We start from the raw sequence: 17,010 nt of genomic DNA, 5'->3' as shown, positions 1-17,010 counted from the left end.
CTTATTTTGTGTGTTACATTCTAGTAATAATTTTAACACTGTAACATGTACATGTACAGGGTTTACAGAGTTTGTGCCTGCAGCAGACCAACATATGTTTAACATATTCCCTTGTCTTGCAAGGGCACCACTTGGTCTACTGCAGTCTTGATTAATGATCCAATTTGAATTTGTATGCGTTCGACAACTTTTCTGTCACATGACCGGTGTCCCCATTTTAGTCAGGTTTGGGTGTATATAGGAAGAAGTTTTTACCAATCACTTCGAGTTCTGTTTACGATACAGCTCCGGTGCGTTAGGCGCCTAGTCCTCATTGTGAATACCTTTGTTAACCATTGCTCTGAAGGTATGTTTTGTACTTGATGATATTTCATTATCATTGTATTGATTATCTTGCTATTTAGATAATAAACTATTAATGTGTGCATTTTAAAGTTACTTGTTCTCCTTGAAACGTATCTATCAAGCTACGGCGGTGAAAACTTTGATCTAGTCTGGTTGATGCGGCTAACTGATTATAAACATAGACTTTTGGAGTAGGTTTTAACTTAAGGCCTCTGAGTCACTTACAGTGGATCTCCACGCTCCGAAGGAATTTACCGGAGCCTCTGAGTGATCGATTACATATCCTACTAGGTCTACTATGGTTAAAATCCATATTATAGTAGAGATAAACGACTGTTTAGTGAACACGCATACTTTAGGGTCGGTGCTCTGATCAAGCAGACGATTTTTACCTACGTCAGAGTTTCATGTCATTAACTGTTTAGCGCTCAAGGTTACAGGTAACGCACTTGTGCACATTGTCAAAAATTGGAGTCAGATATTAACGAGTCAATTATCTCCCTGAGAATCTAACTAAAGGTGACTTGTGGTTCCCAAGCCAGGGACAAACACCAAGCGCGTCTCTGGCCTTTCGATTCACAGCCTACAATATTATTCACCCAATTATATGCAATAAAAAATACATCTCTTATACTATGAGAAATAATGTATTTTCAAGACTTTTAAACAAGTTTATCCATTTCAAAACTTGAAATGTTGATTAACAGCTTCGATTTTCTCGAACTAACAAGACTTACAACTAGTCATTAATGACTGAATTGAGACCTTCCACCAAGTCTTTGGATTGCATGTTGTTGAAGTCTATAACAACTGCGGCTCCCTTGGTTTTCATGTGCATCATGTTGTCAGGTCGGTCAGCAAACAAGGGGATCCCCACCATTGGGATGCCGTGGTAAATAGCTTCATAAAGACCATTGGTCCCACCATGGGTGATGAAGGCTTTGGTCTTTGTATGGCCTGAATGACACAACAATCAGAATCGAATGAGTGTTTAAGAATTGTGGGGGACAGAAAAGTTGTTTGCTGTAGAAAAGGAGAGAAAAATTGCTGTTTTGTACCCACTAAGTCATTTTGTGGAATCCAGTCATAAAGTCTTGTGTTTGGAGCAATAGTGTCTGGGTTCTCGTCACTGTATCTCCAAAGTACCTTAAATAGAGAAAACAGAATGGTAAAGATCTGGGATGTAGAATGACCTACGCCAGAAAGCTTTGATAGGAAACATATCAATTAACCTTCTATGGTATTTGTCCTAAAGCAGTGGCAATTGTGTTTGCTCCTTCTTTGTTAAGGTTCTTGATCATGGATCCCAAAGAAAACACCACAATGCCATCATCTCCAGAACTCTGCACAAACTCCTCGATATCCCGAAACAAAGACCATCAGCATTTCATTTGAATAATTAAGATTGATATAAAGAAATGGGCCATTGAACACAGGATATTTCATTTAAATTGGTATCACAACTATTGTCTGTCAAGTAATGTTCATACTTAAAATTTGAATTGAATGAAAGTCTTACATTAGGAAGGGCTTGGCAGGTTTGCAGTGAAGGCCTCCAACAAACTTAAAGTTTGGGAAGAACGGTCGAGGGTACTCAAAGTCCCAGTAGGTTCGAATCAACCAAATGTCTGCCTTCCCCACCATCTCACACAACGATGTAGGTTTTCCTGATAAACATGTAAGAACAGCATAATTTTAAAAACGTAGCTACTAACTCCTTGTTGTACGTAACACTGGTCTACACACAGAGGTAGACCAGTACAGGGCATGTGATAAATGTTTCTGCAAAGAACAAAGTACTTTTGTGTGTACAAAAGCAATAACAAGCATAATCCTTGTATTATAGCTCGGTTGTACAACTGGAGGTGAGCTTGTCGATGAATATTAACTGTGTCATAAGATAGTTTGTATGTTAGTAAAACAACACATTATTTTTTTTTTTAAAGACTAGAGAACAGGATTTTTTTGTGTCTGTGTACTGTCCAGGCAACAAGCGCTATCATAAGACAGAGTATCTTTTTGGCAAAACAGAGCACGCAACAGAGCATGAGGAGGGGAACACAGAGCAGAACCTTCAGAGGTCCCATCCTAGGCGTGCAAAAGTAGTTCAGTCAAGACAATCACGTATTAGATTTGAGCATTTATTGTTACATGACATGGACATGTAGATTAACTTTGGCGGAGTGGATGATCTAAGGGAAGCACTCCCTGCCTCCTCGATGCAACACATACATACATGACATATGAGGCAGGGAGCAATAGAGATATAATCCCCCTGTTGGACAGATACAGACAGCATGGGGGAGAAGGGGACGGTGGAGGGTGGCAGCAGCACTGATCATACAACGACCGGGGTGAGTGTGTGCATATCCGCGCGTCTTTTAAAGACGCCTTATCGGATGTGGCCCAATGGATATGCGCTGCTACATGGGTGTGGTAGTGGGTGGAGTAAGGAAGGTGGAGTAAGACGCCTTACGTCCCCTATAACTGGCTGACGCGCGCTGCCCGATTGCCCTGCCAGAACTAGCTGCGCTTATTTCAGTCAAGACAATCACGTATTAGATTTGAGCATTTATTGTTACATGACATGGACATGTAGATTAACTTTGGCGGAGTGGATGATCTAAGGGAAGCACTCCCTGCCTCCTCGATGCAACACATACATACATGACATATGAGGCAGGGAGCAATAGAGATATAATCCCCCAACACACGCCACCACTCCGCCATGCAGACTATGTGTAGAGCGGAGCGCCGCTGCTCCTGAGCCACAGGAGGACCCCCTTACATCCCACTACGTACGTACTAGTGGCGAAAACAAGCGTTTTCTGGATGCGGGGGTCATGCTAGCATTAACGATGACTAAGACTATGTGTGCATATCCATCGTGTTACATACCATCTGATGTGCGGTTTACCGAGCCGTCCCACGCGCACATCCCGTCCAGACCCAGTGCTGGACGGAAGGTGAACCCGCGACAAGCCAAATACACCGACCATCTCCCCGGTACCCTTCTCATCCGACATCGGGCAGATAGCTACCTCCAGAGAGCTGCCCCTCTTTGCGCCCGTCAGCGAACTCATCAGGATGTACACAAAGGCAGCATGTACGCCGGAACACGAAGATATGCTTATCTAGTGAGAATAACTAGTGTCAGCAGAGCACCTGCCGTTCCCTGGCCGGTATCCAGGGTGTCTCCGCAGATATCTTGACTCGGACGCTGGATTCTGATCGATTGCTACCGAATCAGAGCACGTCTGCGGATCACCAGTGCTGAGACAAGATCTACGGAGACATTCTACAATGCTTGTGATCCGGTAACCTCTCATCCATACAGGGCAGAGTTACAGCTGTCTCTAGAGACCCATTCCTCTAGCGCCCGTCGGCAACCCCAAAGATGTACGCGAGGCGCATGGTGTACCATCAATGTCCCTATGTGAGAATGAGAAACAAATGTGTCGGCAGAGCACCCGCCGTTCCCTGGAGTCCAGGGCATCTCCAGAGATATCTCGATTCAGACTATGGATTCTGATTGATAGCTACCAGATCAGAGCACGTCTGCGGATCACCACGCCTAAACCGAGATCTAAAGAGATATTCTACTGTTATGGGTTAACAAGCCGACCCAGCCACCATCTGTAATGCAGGCTTGTGTATTGACACACAGCAATTAGTCCTTTGACCACATGGCCGCAAGCTTGTTCACGTCAAGCTCATAGATCTCTGGACTCTAACGATGTCCAGGGCATTGGGGCGTACATGGTGCTCGTAAGCCGAGGACGACCAGTCCCCATCATTCCAGCGTGGCTAGGCACTTGAAGATGCCCAGGTGGCAGCCCCAATCCGGAAGCTTTGCGATGTATACCAATCCTGGGACAGCCCACAGCGAATCGTTGAGCAAACCAGGATTTCGTCATGGCCTTGCCGGCATTGGTGACAACAGGGACTCGGAAGGCGGGACTCGGAAGGCGTCACCCCGGGCGACACGGCGTGACATAGGAGAGTGGACAAAACGCAGTTAGATCGAGAAATCACAATAGAGGCACCTTGCAAAGTATCAGGTTGGAATGTTCAGGACACTAAACGTTCACTGCACAATGGTGGTGAATTCCCCACACCGTGAAACATTAAAAGGTTGTGAAAACACTGACTCGAGTATTATCGCTGTATAGGCCCGAGTACCCTTGTTCAGTTGGACACCAGTAATTTGAAGAGCATAGCCCTTTGACAAGCAATGTCACAGAGGGCTCACATAAGTGGCCCTCAACCAACCTAACCCTCAGTGGCCTATGTGCAAGATGGGTAGATGATAGTAGACGTAATCTTGATCTGAATTCTGCTCTCTTGGCCCGTTCAGCAGCTTGCTGAGGGCTCCAAACACCTTAATTGAATACCCCGAACCCGTGTTTAACACGTCTGCGCTGTGCTCTCATTGCCTCTGCTAAGACCACAAAGTTGCATCCTTCATCCACCAATGTGGATTGAAAACCATCCTCATGTATTCGCCGGCAGACAAACATAGGCCTACATGTGCACCGCGCACGCACCCGGGCCTATGGTCTAGCACCGTCGAGAAATGGCGGCATGCTTGCCTATCAGAACTCCTGAAATGAACAAGACAGTGCGCCACACCGTCTCTATAGCCTGAAAGACTGCGGTGCGCAATGAGATTCCCACACTCTGGTCCAAGTGAGCAGTCTGACTAGATTAATATGCACAGACCTCCTTATGATGTGGACCTTGCTTCGATATTACAACAGTAAACTTTTCCCTACGCAATAACAAGCATCACGATGGAATGCAATTCGTGTAAAGCCGTGAGATACGTCTCAAGAGCCAGGAAGCAGCCCCGTGGCCACAGGGCCTTGTCCGGAGAGCTCGATAACCCCCCAACCTAAAGAGGCAGCCGCGTCGGTACGAAAATCGAGGCGGAGGACGACTCCACGGAACCGTGATAGAAGAACTGACGCCGCGCCAAAGGCCGCACAGCCCACCCAGAACGTATATCCGACCGCACCAGTCGTGTACGCCATCACGAAAACTAGCACGCATTGAGAAGTCCAACAGACGGGACACGAACTCTGGGGCACGATGCATGCATAGAAGTGGTGCCCGAGCGGCCACCACGACGCAGAGGACACACTCCGAGGGTAACGACGCCCGCATTAAACACTATCAGGAAATGCAGAGAACCAAGGTGACGGGCCTACGGTCAACTCAAGGAGAGAAATGTGCATGCAATCAGACGCGTCCGAACACCTAGAGGCAGCGCGGGTGGAGATCACGGAACATCCCGACAAATCGTCCAGCAGGTGCACGATGCCGACTGGTGCTCATTACCAGGATCCAACATGGAGCCACCGACAGTGTGTCGATGTGTGCGGGCCGCTGCGGCGGCCGATACCACCGAGAGTAGGCTACAGCTGCTGCCCACCGACGCCAATTAGGTGCCACTGAGAGGCATGCAGCAAAATGCGCGGACCACCGGTCGTTGACATGCAGGCAGCCTGAGAAAGCTGTCTACTTGAGATGTGAATGCCAGAGTTAAATCCAGTCCCTCAGAACAGACGACAAGAGGGACCGTTGCAATCGTTTGGCTTCTCGTAACTGATAACCTATGTACTTGCGGTGAATCTAAATATTGGCACTCAGAATAAAGCGTCTGCTAAATGACCAATGTAACGCAGTCACATTAACACTGATGGTGTCAGTCATCCCAACCTGCAGAGACCCATTTCCGGGTGGTGCTTCTCCCACCCGGAACTCCCGGGAGACGTGGAATGTAGGCCCTATGTATCGGAATTGCCTAAATATATTGAGTACTATTGGATTCAGACACCTAAAAAGATGGTTCGACTTAGTTTGTAAATTTAAATGTACAGTATGTATGTTTTACCCCCCAAAAAATCCCAGAATTATACAAGGTATTTGCGTATTATTTTCAGCACTACCACTAGTAACACTAAATCAACACTTGGTCCAAGGGTTCTTCCCAAACTACCTCAGGAAGGTGGGGTTAATCTCATTCAGTTTTTTAAATCAAATACAATTCAATATAGTAGTGCATTTGTACACGCGGTGGATTTAAATATTGGCTTCTCCCACCCGGAACTCCCGGGAGACGTGGAATGTCTGTATTGAAAGTTTCGAAGCATGTATGCAGATAAACGTACCTTCATGCGAGTGCCCATCGACCCACTAGCCTATACTAGCCACAGGGTAGGGGCACTCTGACGGCCCATCACACGTCAATTACACCCGCAACGATTTGCATAGCCACACTCCGCACACTTAGATGCGTGAGTCCAATTATCCCCACGCTCCCACAGCATGAGTACGGTTGGGGCCCACAGCTTGCTAGCTTGTTCCTTCCGTCAAGTACCTAGCATGACACTCGTAGCTAGCAACGCTAGACGCTGGTGTTTACCGTTACGGCACCCTCCTGCCAGTACATGTTTTGCCACACCAGCGTAGTGCATAGAGCTAGATAACCGTATGTCTATTGGACGTTCATCTGAAATGTCCGAAGTCACACATCCGAGATGGTAGTCTACGCTGTGGGCCCTCACACGACGACAGACAGATACTGTGACGCTACTCAACTGGTTAACCGATAATATAGGGATACCATATTTCACTTAAGGATGTATTTGACGTCTGAATTAATTTGGCTGCCCTAACATCTGCCCGGAGACAGCAGACGAAATTAGCGTCTCTGGCTGACTGCTCATTTACACTTTCTATTGATCAGCGCGCACCCCTGAAATAAAGAATATTACAATGAACAATATTGACAAGCTGTTACGTAAGCACCGGCTAATACATTCCCGAAATCCGAGTATTCCGTTTGCACAGGGTATACTAAGCCTACTGAATGCCATGGCAATCAAACAATACAATCGAGTTAAAGAACCGCAGATACACAAACCCTTTCATTCGGGTACGCCATTCCTGATTACCAGCCGGTGGTGTCCTAAGACACGGTACCACGTCATTCCTCCCCTACAGTCAATGCGAAATCGAAGGCCACGGGAGCGCCTCCGAAGCAGTACCGGGGATCGGCGGATCCACCGCTGTCGTCGACCCCTCCTCCAGCGCGACGACCCGAGCACTCGTTTCCGCCAGAGACCTCGACGTCCAGAGGGGCCAACAGGACCGGGTCTTCCTCCCTGGACCAGAGCATTCTCAGCGGGCACCGGTCGGGAAGAGAAGGAAGGAGAAAGAGCGGCCTTGCAGCACTCCACGAACGTGCAGTTCATCATGATACACTCAAGGAAAGAGACACGACCAAGACATAGTAGAGTCCAGGATGCGTTGACCCGCCAATCCTGGTAGTAGGCGATCTTTGAGCCGACGCGAGTTACGCCGGGCCTGGCTACCTGTATCGTCGCAACCGCCGTCGGGGCGGTTCTCAGAGGCTGCGAATCCAGGCGAATGCCCGAAACCTCCCGCAAACACCCCCAACAACAACAGGCCACCCCCGGATTGCAAGAGCCGGACACAGCAACACAGGCGAAAGCAACAACCGACAACGCAGGAATACAAACACATTGGCAGCAGCACTGATCATACAACGACCGGGGTGAGTGTGTGCATATCCGCGCGTCTTTTAAAGACGCCTTATCGGATGTGGCCCAATGGATATGCGCTGCTACATGGGTGTGGTAGTGGGTGGAGTAAGGAAGGTGGAGTAAGACGCCTTACGTCCCCTATAACTGGCTGACGCGCGCTGCCCGATTGCCCTGCCAGAACTAGCTGCGCTTATAGACTGAGAGGAGCGAAGAAGTTGCAGTGTGCCAGTCGAGCGTCTGAAGTTCCGTAAGTAGAGATCACAACAAAGAGGGTGTGCTCTGAGTCAAAGTCTATGGGCAGTGTACAAAGTTTTCAGTTGAATAATCCCTCTACACCATCGAACACTAAAGTTTGCTTATGAACGAACGTACAGTTTTCCCATTAAAGTTCCCCTACAGTTAAGTTTGAAAGTATGTAAAAATACTATCAAATCACACTCGAGACGTTTGATTCACAGGGCTTTTACTTACCACTAAGTTCACTGTAGAAGGCATCAAATGTCATTTTTGTTCCAAGAGTGACCATTATGTCTTGAGACAGATAGAACAGTGTGTTCTTCACCCTCTTCTCTCTTTAGTCTCTCCAGCAAGTCTATATTAGAGAACAAAGTTCTGGCTGTAGCCATGTTGAATTCCATACTAGTTTCCATTAAGGTCTTCATCTTCAGTATTGCCTGGATGATGTTATCATTTGGCATGTCGTCCAGTACCTTAGTATCTCATCTATCATTTCATTAAACTGTTGTTTGCTGTGGGGCACCTGGAGAATTTCAAAACGGTACCTAGCAGTGGTGCTGATGTCCGCTACGGTCGGTGAGGCTGAGTTGGGGATGACTGTGATTGCGTGTCCTCTCCGAGACAGCTCCTCCACGATGTTCTTCATGTTGATCCAGTGGCTGTGCTCTCCTGGCCAGATCAAGATCTTCCCCCCCCGACACACACAGAGGGGAGTAGAGGAGTAGCAGAAACACACCGCTTCCCACAGTCCACATGTTAAGGACATTGCGGGGAAAAATAACCCTAGGAACGGATTTCAAAACTGTAGTCATGTGACCAAATGGTTCTGATTGGACAGTTTGGGATTGCATAATCTTCTTTTGCAACACTCCAGATAGGGGAATGTTCATGTAGCAGGAAGTGAAGCTTTGTTAAAAAGTTGTTTTGTGGAAATGTACATCTTGAATGTCTCCTACAAAACAATCATCTTAAATGTCTCCATATTTATGACCAAACCCTTTGAATCACAATTCAAAGGAGGAAGCAGTAACTGTTTTGAAATCTTGATAGCCAAATGGAGACAGGAAGAGCTTTATGTTTTAAAACTATGTTTTGTTATAATGGTTTCTGACGACCACCAAATAAACCTAAATTGGAGTATTATCGTATGAGAATATGAATAGAAATGTGTAGGCAAAAATCATTTTCAGTCATTTTCATCACACTGTAAAAAGAATGGCCTTTATTCAGTCATAAATATACAGTTAACAAAACATGAGCACGCATTTGTCAATGTCAGTGGTTAGCTTGTTACAAGAAAAAGAGTAGCTTAGGCTACTACTTCCACACATGGTATCAACTGATGGTGCCCGTGCGTCACTTTCAGGTAAGTCCATGTTTAATCATGGTTAAATACGGGAAATGTGCTGCTAATTTAAAGGTTAGCCTGCATACACCGCAAACTAGCTGACGTTATTGCTAATGTTAGCACACTCAAATATGTTTTAACTTAGGTGCAAGCTAAATTGAGATTTTACAGTTAAACATTATCTATGCATTTTACAAGTAACTGACGCCAGCTAGCTGTTATTGTACATTCTATGATGCTATTATATTCCATTTATCAAAAAGTTTTAAAATTAGTAATAAAGGTGGAGAGCTCCTTGGCTAAACCAGGCTAAGAAACGCAAGGTACGTGGGGCTGCTGGTCTTTCAAAGAGGGGAAGCTCATTTTCGGCCTACATCCTAAAAATGTTTTATTTATTTGGCTAGTTCACTGGCTAGTTCACCCCTACGACAAGCCTAGCCTACGATCTATCAAAACAAAATTAATCAAGGAGGAAATGTGGACATTACGTTAAACTGAAACAAGGAACGTGGTGTATAGTTATCTGAAATGTATGATGACAATTGCAATTTCGCCAAGCAAATACCAAGGAATAAGTTACTGCAGTCTGTCTTCCAACGACAGTTGCAAAATCCGCGATGGGACTTACTGAGTTACCTTCGGTGACTTTTTGTAGTACAAAATTACTGTCAAGCAAAAGGAGATGCACAGACCCTACAATCATCACGCGGAAGCTCAGCGTCCAGGCCAGCCCACTTCTCCATTCACCCCCAGAGACGCTGAGCGTCCGAGGCGGAACATAATCTCAGCATTCATCCAATGACCGTATAGTTTCGAAGCACTGAAAAAAACGGGACGCTATGGGAATGTATGAGAAGGAAATCAGTCAGTCGACCTGTTAATATATGTAGCGTTAGCTGATTCTGAAAGGATTCGTCTTCGATATGAACGTGTTCTAACGCATTTAAAATGTTAACACAATAGTAAATATTTATCTTTTTTTTATTGCAGGGGAAGCTGAGCTTCCCTTGCAGTCTTAAAGAAATCGCCACTGAAAAAGACATGACCTTTTCTAGACAAGATTTTACCAATTGATAAACGGCTTGTAAAATGTTTATGTTTCACAAAGCTCAAAAAACAATTTTTCTTTATTTTAAATAAACGGGGGGGGGGGGGGGGGGGGGGGGGGTGAGGGGCGGGGATACATGTTTTGTGTTTTTGCCATGAAATAGCCTATCTTAGAAAAACATCGGAGAATGAAATGTCCAGCGGGCGACTCAGAATTTTGGCTATGATGTCACAAAGCAATGTGTCATTTCTAATGTGTCATAGGCCTGTGTGTTGGTCGTAATGATACAAATAACTATAAAAGTCTGTGTCAACACAACACTGCAGTCACTCTCTTTTCCAATAGAACAGACAACATGAGCGGATTTCCAGAAAAGAAGCGGATGGAGAAGAAGAAGAAAGAACGGACACGGGTGGTAAAAAGCGGGCCACAGATACTGGCTGAACAAAGATGGGTCCGAGAGATGCAGAAAGCAAAGAAGGATGCAGAAACGAGGCGTAAAATTCAAAGGTGGCTAGACCTAAAAAAGATCATACAGAAGCCGCGTGAACAGAAGCTGGCAGAGCTCAGGGAGGCAGAGAAAAGGCTGGCAGAAGACAGGCTGGACATGCAGAGGCAGGAGAGGTGGAGAGAGTGGATGCAGAAGGAGCGAGAGCTGTGGGACGCAGAGCAGAGACGGAAAGAGCAGGAGCTCAACTCCTCCGAGAAGAAACTTGAAGGTCTGCAGGAGACCAAGACACCTAACACACCGGTGGTTAAGTCTCTTACCATCATGGAGGAGTTGAAGTTGTTGGATGAACTGCTTGAGGAGGTAAGACTATAGCCATGTCTTTAGTTTTTTTTACTTCAGAAAAGTGTCCTTTGTGTTGGGTATTGCATTACAGTGTTAACAATTTCTTGTCTCCAACACAGACAGCGGATATCAAAGTTCCATCAATGTCCCCCATCCATCAGCCAGTCTCCCTAACCCCCACACCCCTCCCACTGAGTAAAGATGGAGCATACTTGGGCCTCACCACCACCAAACCCCTGGAAGCTCAGGCCAGGCACCCCCACAGGGTCAAGCATCCCACCTGCACACCTCTTCCTAAGGACACTCAAATCTACACCCACCCCTTGGCCAACCAGGAGGAAGAATTAGAGAGTGAACTGGCGAGGATGCAAGTACTGGAGGCATCTGTTGAGGAGAGTTCCAACAGTGACATATTGAAAATTGAGAATGAGATAAAGGCTGAGGAGGGGAAAGCAGCAAAGACAGAGAGGGAATCCATAGAAAGGCAGAAGAAAGCAGAAAAGCTGGCACAGGAGAAGATGGAGAAGAAACAGAGGAAGCAGCTGGAGCAGGCAGAAAAAAGAAACATGGAGATTCAAAAAAAGCTTGAGAGTGAGAGACGCAAAATGAAAGATCTAGAAAGGAAAGAGATGCAAAGGTTAGCAGAAGAGCAGAGGAAGGACATTGAGAAGAAAGAAAAGGAAGAGAAAAAGGCACAAAAAGGAAAAGTGGAAATGAGGTCTTTGCCAAAATGTGGCTTCTTCGAGAAGTTCAAGAGGGCCTTTCATTTCCACTGATAAGAGAGACTTTCATCTACGGTAACACCAACCGTGACAAACATCAAGGACTGCCCTCTTTTCTGTTATCACCATGTAAGCAAGGGTTTTTGTGTTGCTGACCCTTCCAAACAAGAAAGTTAAACGTCTACACCTTTGCTCAGTCATTTGGATCACTGGCACACTTATCAACTTTCAACAAGCAACTGTGGAGAACCTTGAAGAACATTTATAGAAGTTGTGTTGTAGTAGTAGTAGTAGTAGTAGTAGCAGTAGTACTACTAGTAGTAACAGTAATAGTAGTAGTAATAGTAGTAGTAGTAGTAGTAGTAGTAATAGTAGTAGTAGTAGTAATAGTAGTAGTAGTAGTAGTAGTAGTAGTAGTAGTAGTAGTATTAATAATAGCAGTAGTAGTAGTAGTAGTAGTAGTAGTAGTAGTAGTAGTAGTAGTAGTAGTAGTAGTAGTAGTAGTAGTAGTAGTAGGAACAATAAAAACAATAATAATGGTGAAACAGATGTTTTAAAGCATGTTTTTATTTACAAGCGTCAGACTTTTACAGTATACAACAGTAAGGATTCTGGGTTGATCATTTCTAATTTGCAAAAATAAATACATAGAAATCTCAATGAATACAACATATGTGCACACATTATACATTTAGAGCAAGACGTTTGCCATTTTAATACCCTTATAGGTACTTAATTTGACTTGTTACCAACCATGCGCTGCATAAAAATGGGTCTTCTTTACATTCTCTGCACATTTAACTCCAAAGATGAAACAGATTCCCAGTAGGGCACCAACTCCCACTGAGATGTCCTTTACCTTCGCAATGTCCTTTCCATCCATGTGAAGACAAATTTCACAAGGGGTGAAAGGGGTTCCCACTCACGAGCAGCACAGGGGTAGGAGCCTTTTCCATATATGGAAAGCCAACAACAAATACAGTATCTTACATGAATACATGACATTAACACTGTGATTTTCAAGCACTCTCTGTTTTATTGAACTGAATGAAAGAATGAGTTAGTCTGACTGTCAGTGCATCTGATTGGAAAGTTATCTGAACATGAATTATATTATTCACCCAGTTATATGCAATAAAAAATACATCTCTTATACTATGAGAAATAATGTATTTGCAAGACTTTTAAGCAAAAGAAAATCCCACAAAATCCACCAGGCATGATGGGAGTGGGATGTAATTCTGTACTCACCTATCAATATGAACCACACCAAAGGAGTAATACACTCCAGATTTCCATTAAAGCAAGCAACAATAATATAATTCACAGCGATTACAAATAGTTAAATCAGTTATAACTAACCAACAAGAGCAACAATACCCTTTTAGGTTGTGAAATGAGATTTGTATGCATCTATAGTTTCCAAGGAGCTCTACAGCATCTGTTAAAAACTGCATCAATCTGTCTTTACTCTTGGTTTGCTTTTCCCACAGCACTTGCAAATGCAGAAACAACAAGTTTTTATCAGTAGTACAAGGGTGAGTCCCACTACAGAAAGCAAGAAAGATGCTACATCTAAACAGTAGTACTGGTACCAGGTCAGGTTGTGTGCTTGAACCCTTAGATGCTTGGCCCCCTTGTTGCGCATCACAAACTCAATCCAGAACACAGCTGTGTCCAGAGGTGTCATTGGTTGGTCATGATGGATTCTTGAGAGTTTCATTATGTTTTCTTTGTACCTGGTGAGAAGATGAAATAGTAATATGACTGCATTGCAAATGGAAGTTTGTTGTGGCATGGTCAATTAAACAAGTTTATCCATTTCAAAACTTGAAATGTTGATTAACAGCATTGATTTTCTCGAACTAACAAAACTTACAACTAGTCATTAATGACTGAATTGAGACGTTCCACCAAGTCTTTGGATTGCATGTTGTTGAAGTCTATAACAACTGCGGCTCCCTTGGTTTTCATGTGCATCATGTTGTCAGGTCGGTCAGCAAACAAGGGGATCCCCACCATTGGGATGCTGTGGTAAATAGTTTCATAAAGGCCATTGGTCCCACCATGGGTGATGAAGGCTTTGGTCTTTGTATGGCCTGAATGACACAACAATCAGAATCGAATGAGTGTTTAAGAATTGTGGGGGACAGAAAAGTTGTTTGCTGTAGAAAAGGAGAGAAAAATGCTGTTTTGTACCCACTAAGTCATTTTGTGGAATCCAGTCATAAAGTCTTGTGTTTGGAGCAATAGTGTCTGGGTTCTCGTCACTGTATCTCCAAAGTACCTTAAATAGAGAAAACAGAATGGTAAAGATCTGGGATGTAGAATGACCTACGCCAGAAAGCTTTGATAGGAAACATATCAATTAACCTTCTATGGTATTTGTCCTAAAGCAGTGGCAATTGTGTTTGCTCTTTCTTTGGTAAGGTTCTTGGTCATGGATCCCAAAGAAAACACCACAATGCCATCATCTCCAGAACTCTGCACAAACTCCTCGATATCCCGAAACAAAGTCCATCAGCATTTCATTTGAATAATTAAGATTGATATAAAGAAATGGGCCATAGAACACAGGATATTTCATTTAAATTGGTATCACAACTATTGTCTGTCAAGTAATGTTCATACTTAAAATTTGAATTGAATGAAAGTCTTACATTAGGAAGGGCTTGGCAGGTTTGCAGTGAAGGCCTCCAACAAACTTAAAGTTTGGGAGGAACGGTCGAGGGTACTCAAAGTCCCAGTAGGTTCGAATCAACCAAATGTCTGCCTTCCCCACCATCTCACACAACAATGTAGGTTTTCCTGATAAACATGTAAGAACAGCATAATTTTAAAAACGTAGCTACTAACTCCTTGTTGTACGTAACATTGGTCCACACACAGGTAGACCAGTACAGGGCATGTGATAAATGTTTCTGCAAAGAACAAAGTACTTTTGTGTGTACAAAAGCAATAACAAGCATAATCCTTGTATTTTAGCTCGGTTGTACAACTGGAGGTGAGCTTGTCGATAAATATTAACTGTGTCATAAGATAGTTTGTATGTTAGTAAAACAACACATTAATTTAAAGACTAGAGAACAGGATTTTTTTGTGTCGGTGTACTGTCCAGGCAACAAGCACTATCATAAGACAGAGTATCTTTTTGGCAAAACAGAGCACGCAACAGAGCATGAGGAGGGGAACACAGAGCAGAACCTTCAGAGGTCCCATCCTAGGAGTGCAAAAAGTAGAGACTGAGAGGAGCGAAGAAGTTGCAGTGTGCCAGTCGAGCGTCTGAAGTCCCGTAAGTAGAGATCACAACAAAGAGGGTGTGCTCTGAGTCAAAGTCTATGGGCAGTGTACAAAGTTTTCAGTTGAATAATCCCTCTACACCATCGAACACTAAAGTTTGCTTATGAACGAACGTACAGTTTTCCCATTAAAGTTCCCCTACAGTTAAGTTTGAAAGTATGTAAAAATACTATCAAATCACACTCGAGACGTTTGATTCACAGGGCTTTTACTTAGCACTAAGTTCACTGTAGAAGGCATCAAATGTCATCTTTGTTCCAAGAGTGACCATTATGTCTTGAGACAGATAGAACAGTGTGTTCTTCACCCTCTTCTCTCTTTAGTCTCTCCAGCAAGTCTATATTAGAGAACAAAGTTCTGGCTGTAGCCATGTTGAATTCCATACTAGTTTCCATTAAGGTCTTCATCTTCAGTATTGCCTGGATGATGTTATCATTTGGCATGTCGTCCAGTACCTTAGTATCTCATCTATCATTTCATTAAACTGTTCTTTGCGGTGGGGCACCTGGAGAATTTCAAAACAGTACCTAGCAGTGGTGCTGATGTCCGCTACGGTCGGTGAGGCTGAGTTGGGGATGACTGTGATTGCGTGTCCTCTCCGAGACAGCTCCTCCACGATGTTCTTCATGTTGATCCAGTGGCTGTGCTCTCCTGGCCAGATCAAGATCTTCCCCCCCCGACACACACAGAGGGGAGTAGAGGAGTAGCAGAAACACACCGCTTCCCACAGTCCACATGTTAAGGACATTGCGGGGAAAAATAACCCTAGGAACGGATTTCAAAACTGTAGTCATGTGACCAAATGGTTCTGATTGGACAGTTTGGGATTGCATAATCTTCGTTTGCAACACTCCAGTTAGGGAATGTTCCTGTAGCAGGAAGTGAAGCTTTGTTAAAAAGTTGTTTTGTGGAAATGTACATCTTGAATGTCTCCTACAAAACAATCATCTTAAATGTCTCCATATTTATGACCAAACCCTTTGAATCACAATTCAAAGGAGGAAGCAGTAACTGTTTTGAAATCTTGATAGCCAAATGGAGACAGGAAGAGCTTTATGTTTTAAAACTATGTTTTGTTATAATGGTTTCTGACGACCACCAAATAAACCTAAATTGGAGTATTATCGTATGAGAATATGAATAGAAATGTGTAGGCAAAAATCATTTTCAGTCATTTTCATCACACTGTAAAAAGAATGGCCTTTATTCAGTCATAAATATACAGTTAACAAAACATGAGCACGCATTTGTCAATGTCAGTGGTTAGCTTGTTACAAGAAAAAGAGTAGCTTAGGCTACTACTTCCACACATGGTATCAACTGATGGTGCCCGTGCGTCACTTTCAGGTAAGTCCATGTTTAATCATGGTTAAATACGGGAAATGTGCTGCTAATTTAAAGGTTAGCCTGCATACACCGCAAACTAGCTGACGTTATTGCTAATGTTAGCACACTCAAATATGTTTTAACTTAGGTGCAAGCTAAATTGAGATTTTACAGTTAAACATTATCTATGCATTTTACAAGTAACTGACGCCAGCTAGCTGTTATTGTACATTCTATGATGCTATTATATTCCATTTATCAAAAAGTTTTAAAATTAGTAATAAAGGTGGAGAGCTCCTTGGCTAAACCAGGCTAAGAAA

At 43.9% G+C, this 17,010-nt stretch overlaps 1 protein-coding gene and 2 pseudogenes across 2 annotated transcripts; 1 reads left to right on the top strand and 2 right to left on the bottom strand.

Moving 5' to 3' along the window:
* Positions 1–949: 949 nt before the first annotated feature.
* LOC146220670 (UDP-glucuronosyltransferase 2A3-like) lies at positions 950–3,371 on the bottom strand (annotated as a pseudogene).
* A 7,465-nt stretch (positions 3,372–10,836) lies between these two features.
* On the top strand, positions 10,837–12,600 carry LOC146220669 (uncharacterized). Its single transcript, XM_084693995.1, has 2 exons — positions 10,837–11,360; positions 11,462–12,600. Exons 1-2 carry the CDS (start codon positions 10,905–10,907, stop codon positions 12,116–12,118), a joined length of 1,113 nt encoding a protein of 370 aa, XP_084550121.1. The 5' UTR covers positions 10,837–10,904; the 3' UTR covers positions 12,119–12,600.
* A 168-nt stretch (positions 12,601–12,768) lies between these two features.
* On the bottom strand, positions 12,769–16,101 carry LOC146220668 (UDP-glucuronosyltransferase 2B4-like; annotated as a pseudogene). Its single transcript, XR_014750962.1, has 7 exons — positions 15,607–16,101; positions 15,269–15,284; positions 14,735–14,872; positions 14,438–14,580; positions 14,264–14,351; positions 13,944–14,163; positions 12,769–13,803 (listed from the first exon to the last, which is right to left on the bottom strand). The product of XR_014750962.1 is annotated as a UDP-glucuronosyltransferase 2B4-like (transcript).
* Positions 16,102–17,010: the final 909 nt, after the last annotated feature.

This window comes from Hypomesus nipponensis, chromosome 27 (assembly GCF_054491055.1).
Source record: "Hypomesus nipponensis isolate SF chromosome 27, ASM5449105v1, whole genome shotgun sequence".
Classification (NCBI taxonomy): domain Eukaryota; kingdom Metazoa; phylum Chordata; class Actinopteri; order Osmeriformes; family Osmeridae; genus Hypomesus; species Hypomesus nipponensis.
The sequence above is the reverse complement of the archived record's forward strand: the minus strand, read 5'-3'. Positions and strand labels throughout refer to the sequence as shown.

Bases quoted from the DNA above. Each gene is read 5' to 3' on its own strand.
- LOC146220669 (XM_084693995.1), top strand. From the start codon at position 10,905: ATGAGCGGATTTCCAGAAAAGAAGCGGATGGAGAAGAAGAAGAAAGAA. The intron at 11,361-11,461 runs GTAAGACTATAG...TCTCCAACACAG, and splicing joins TGGATGAACTGCTTGAGGAG to ACAGCGGATATCAAAGTTCC.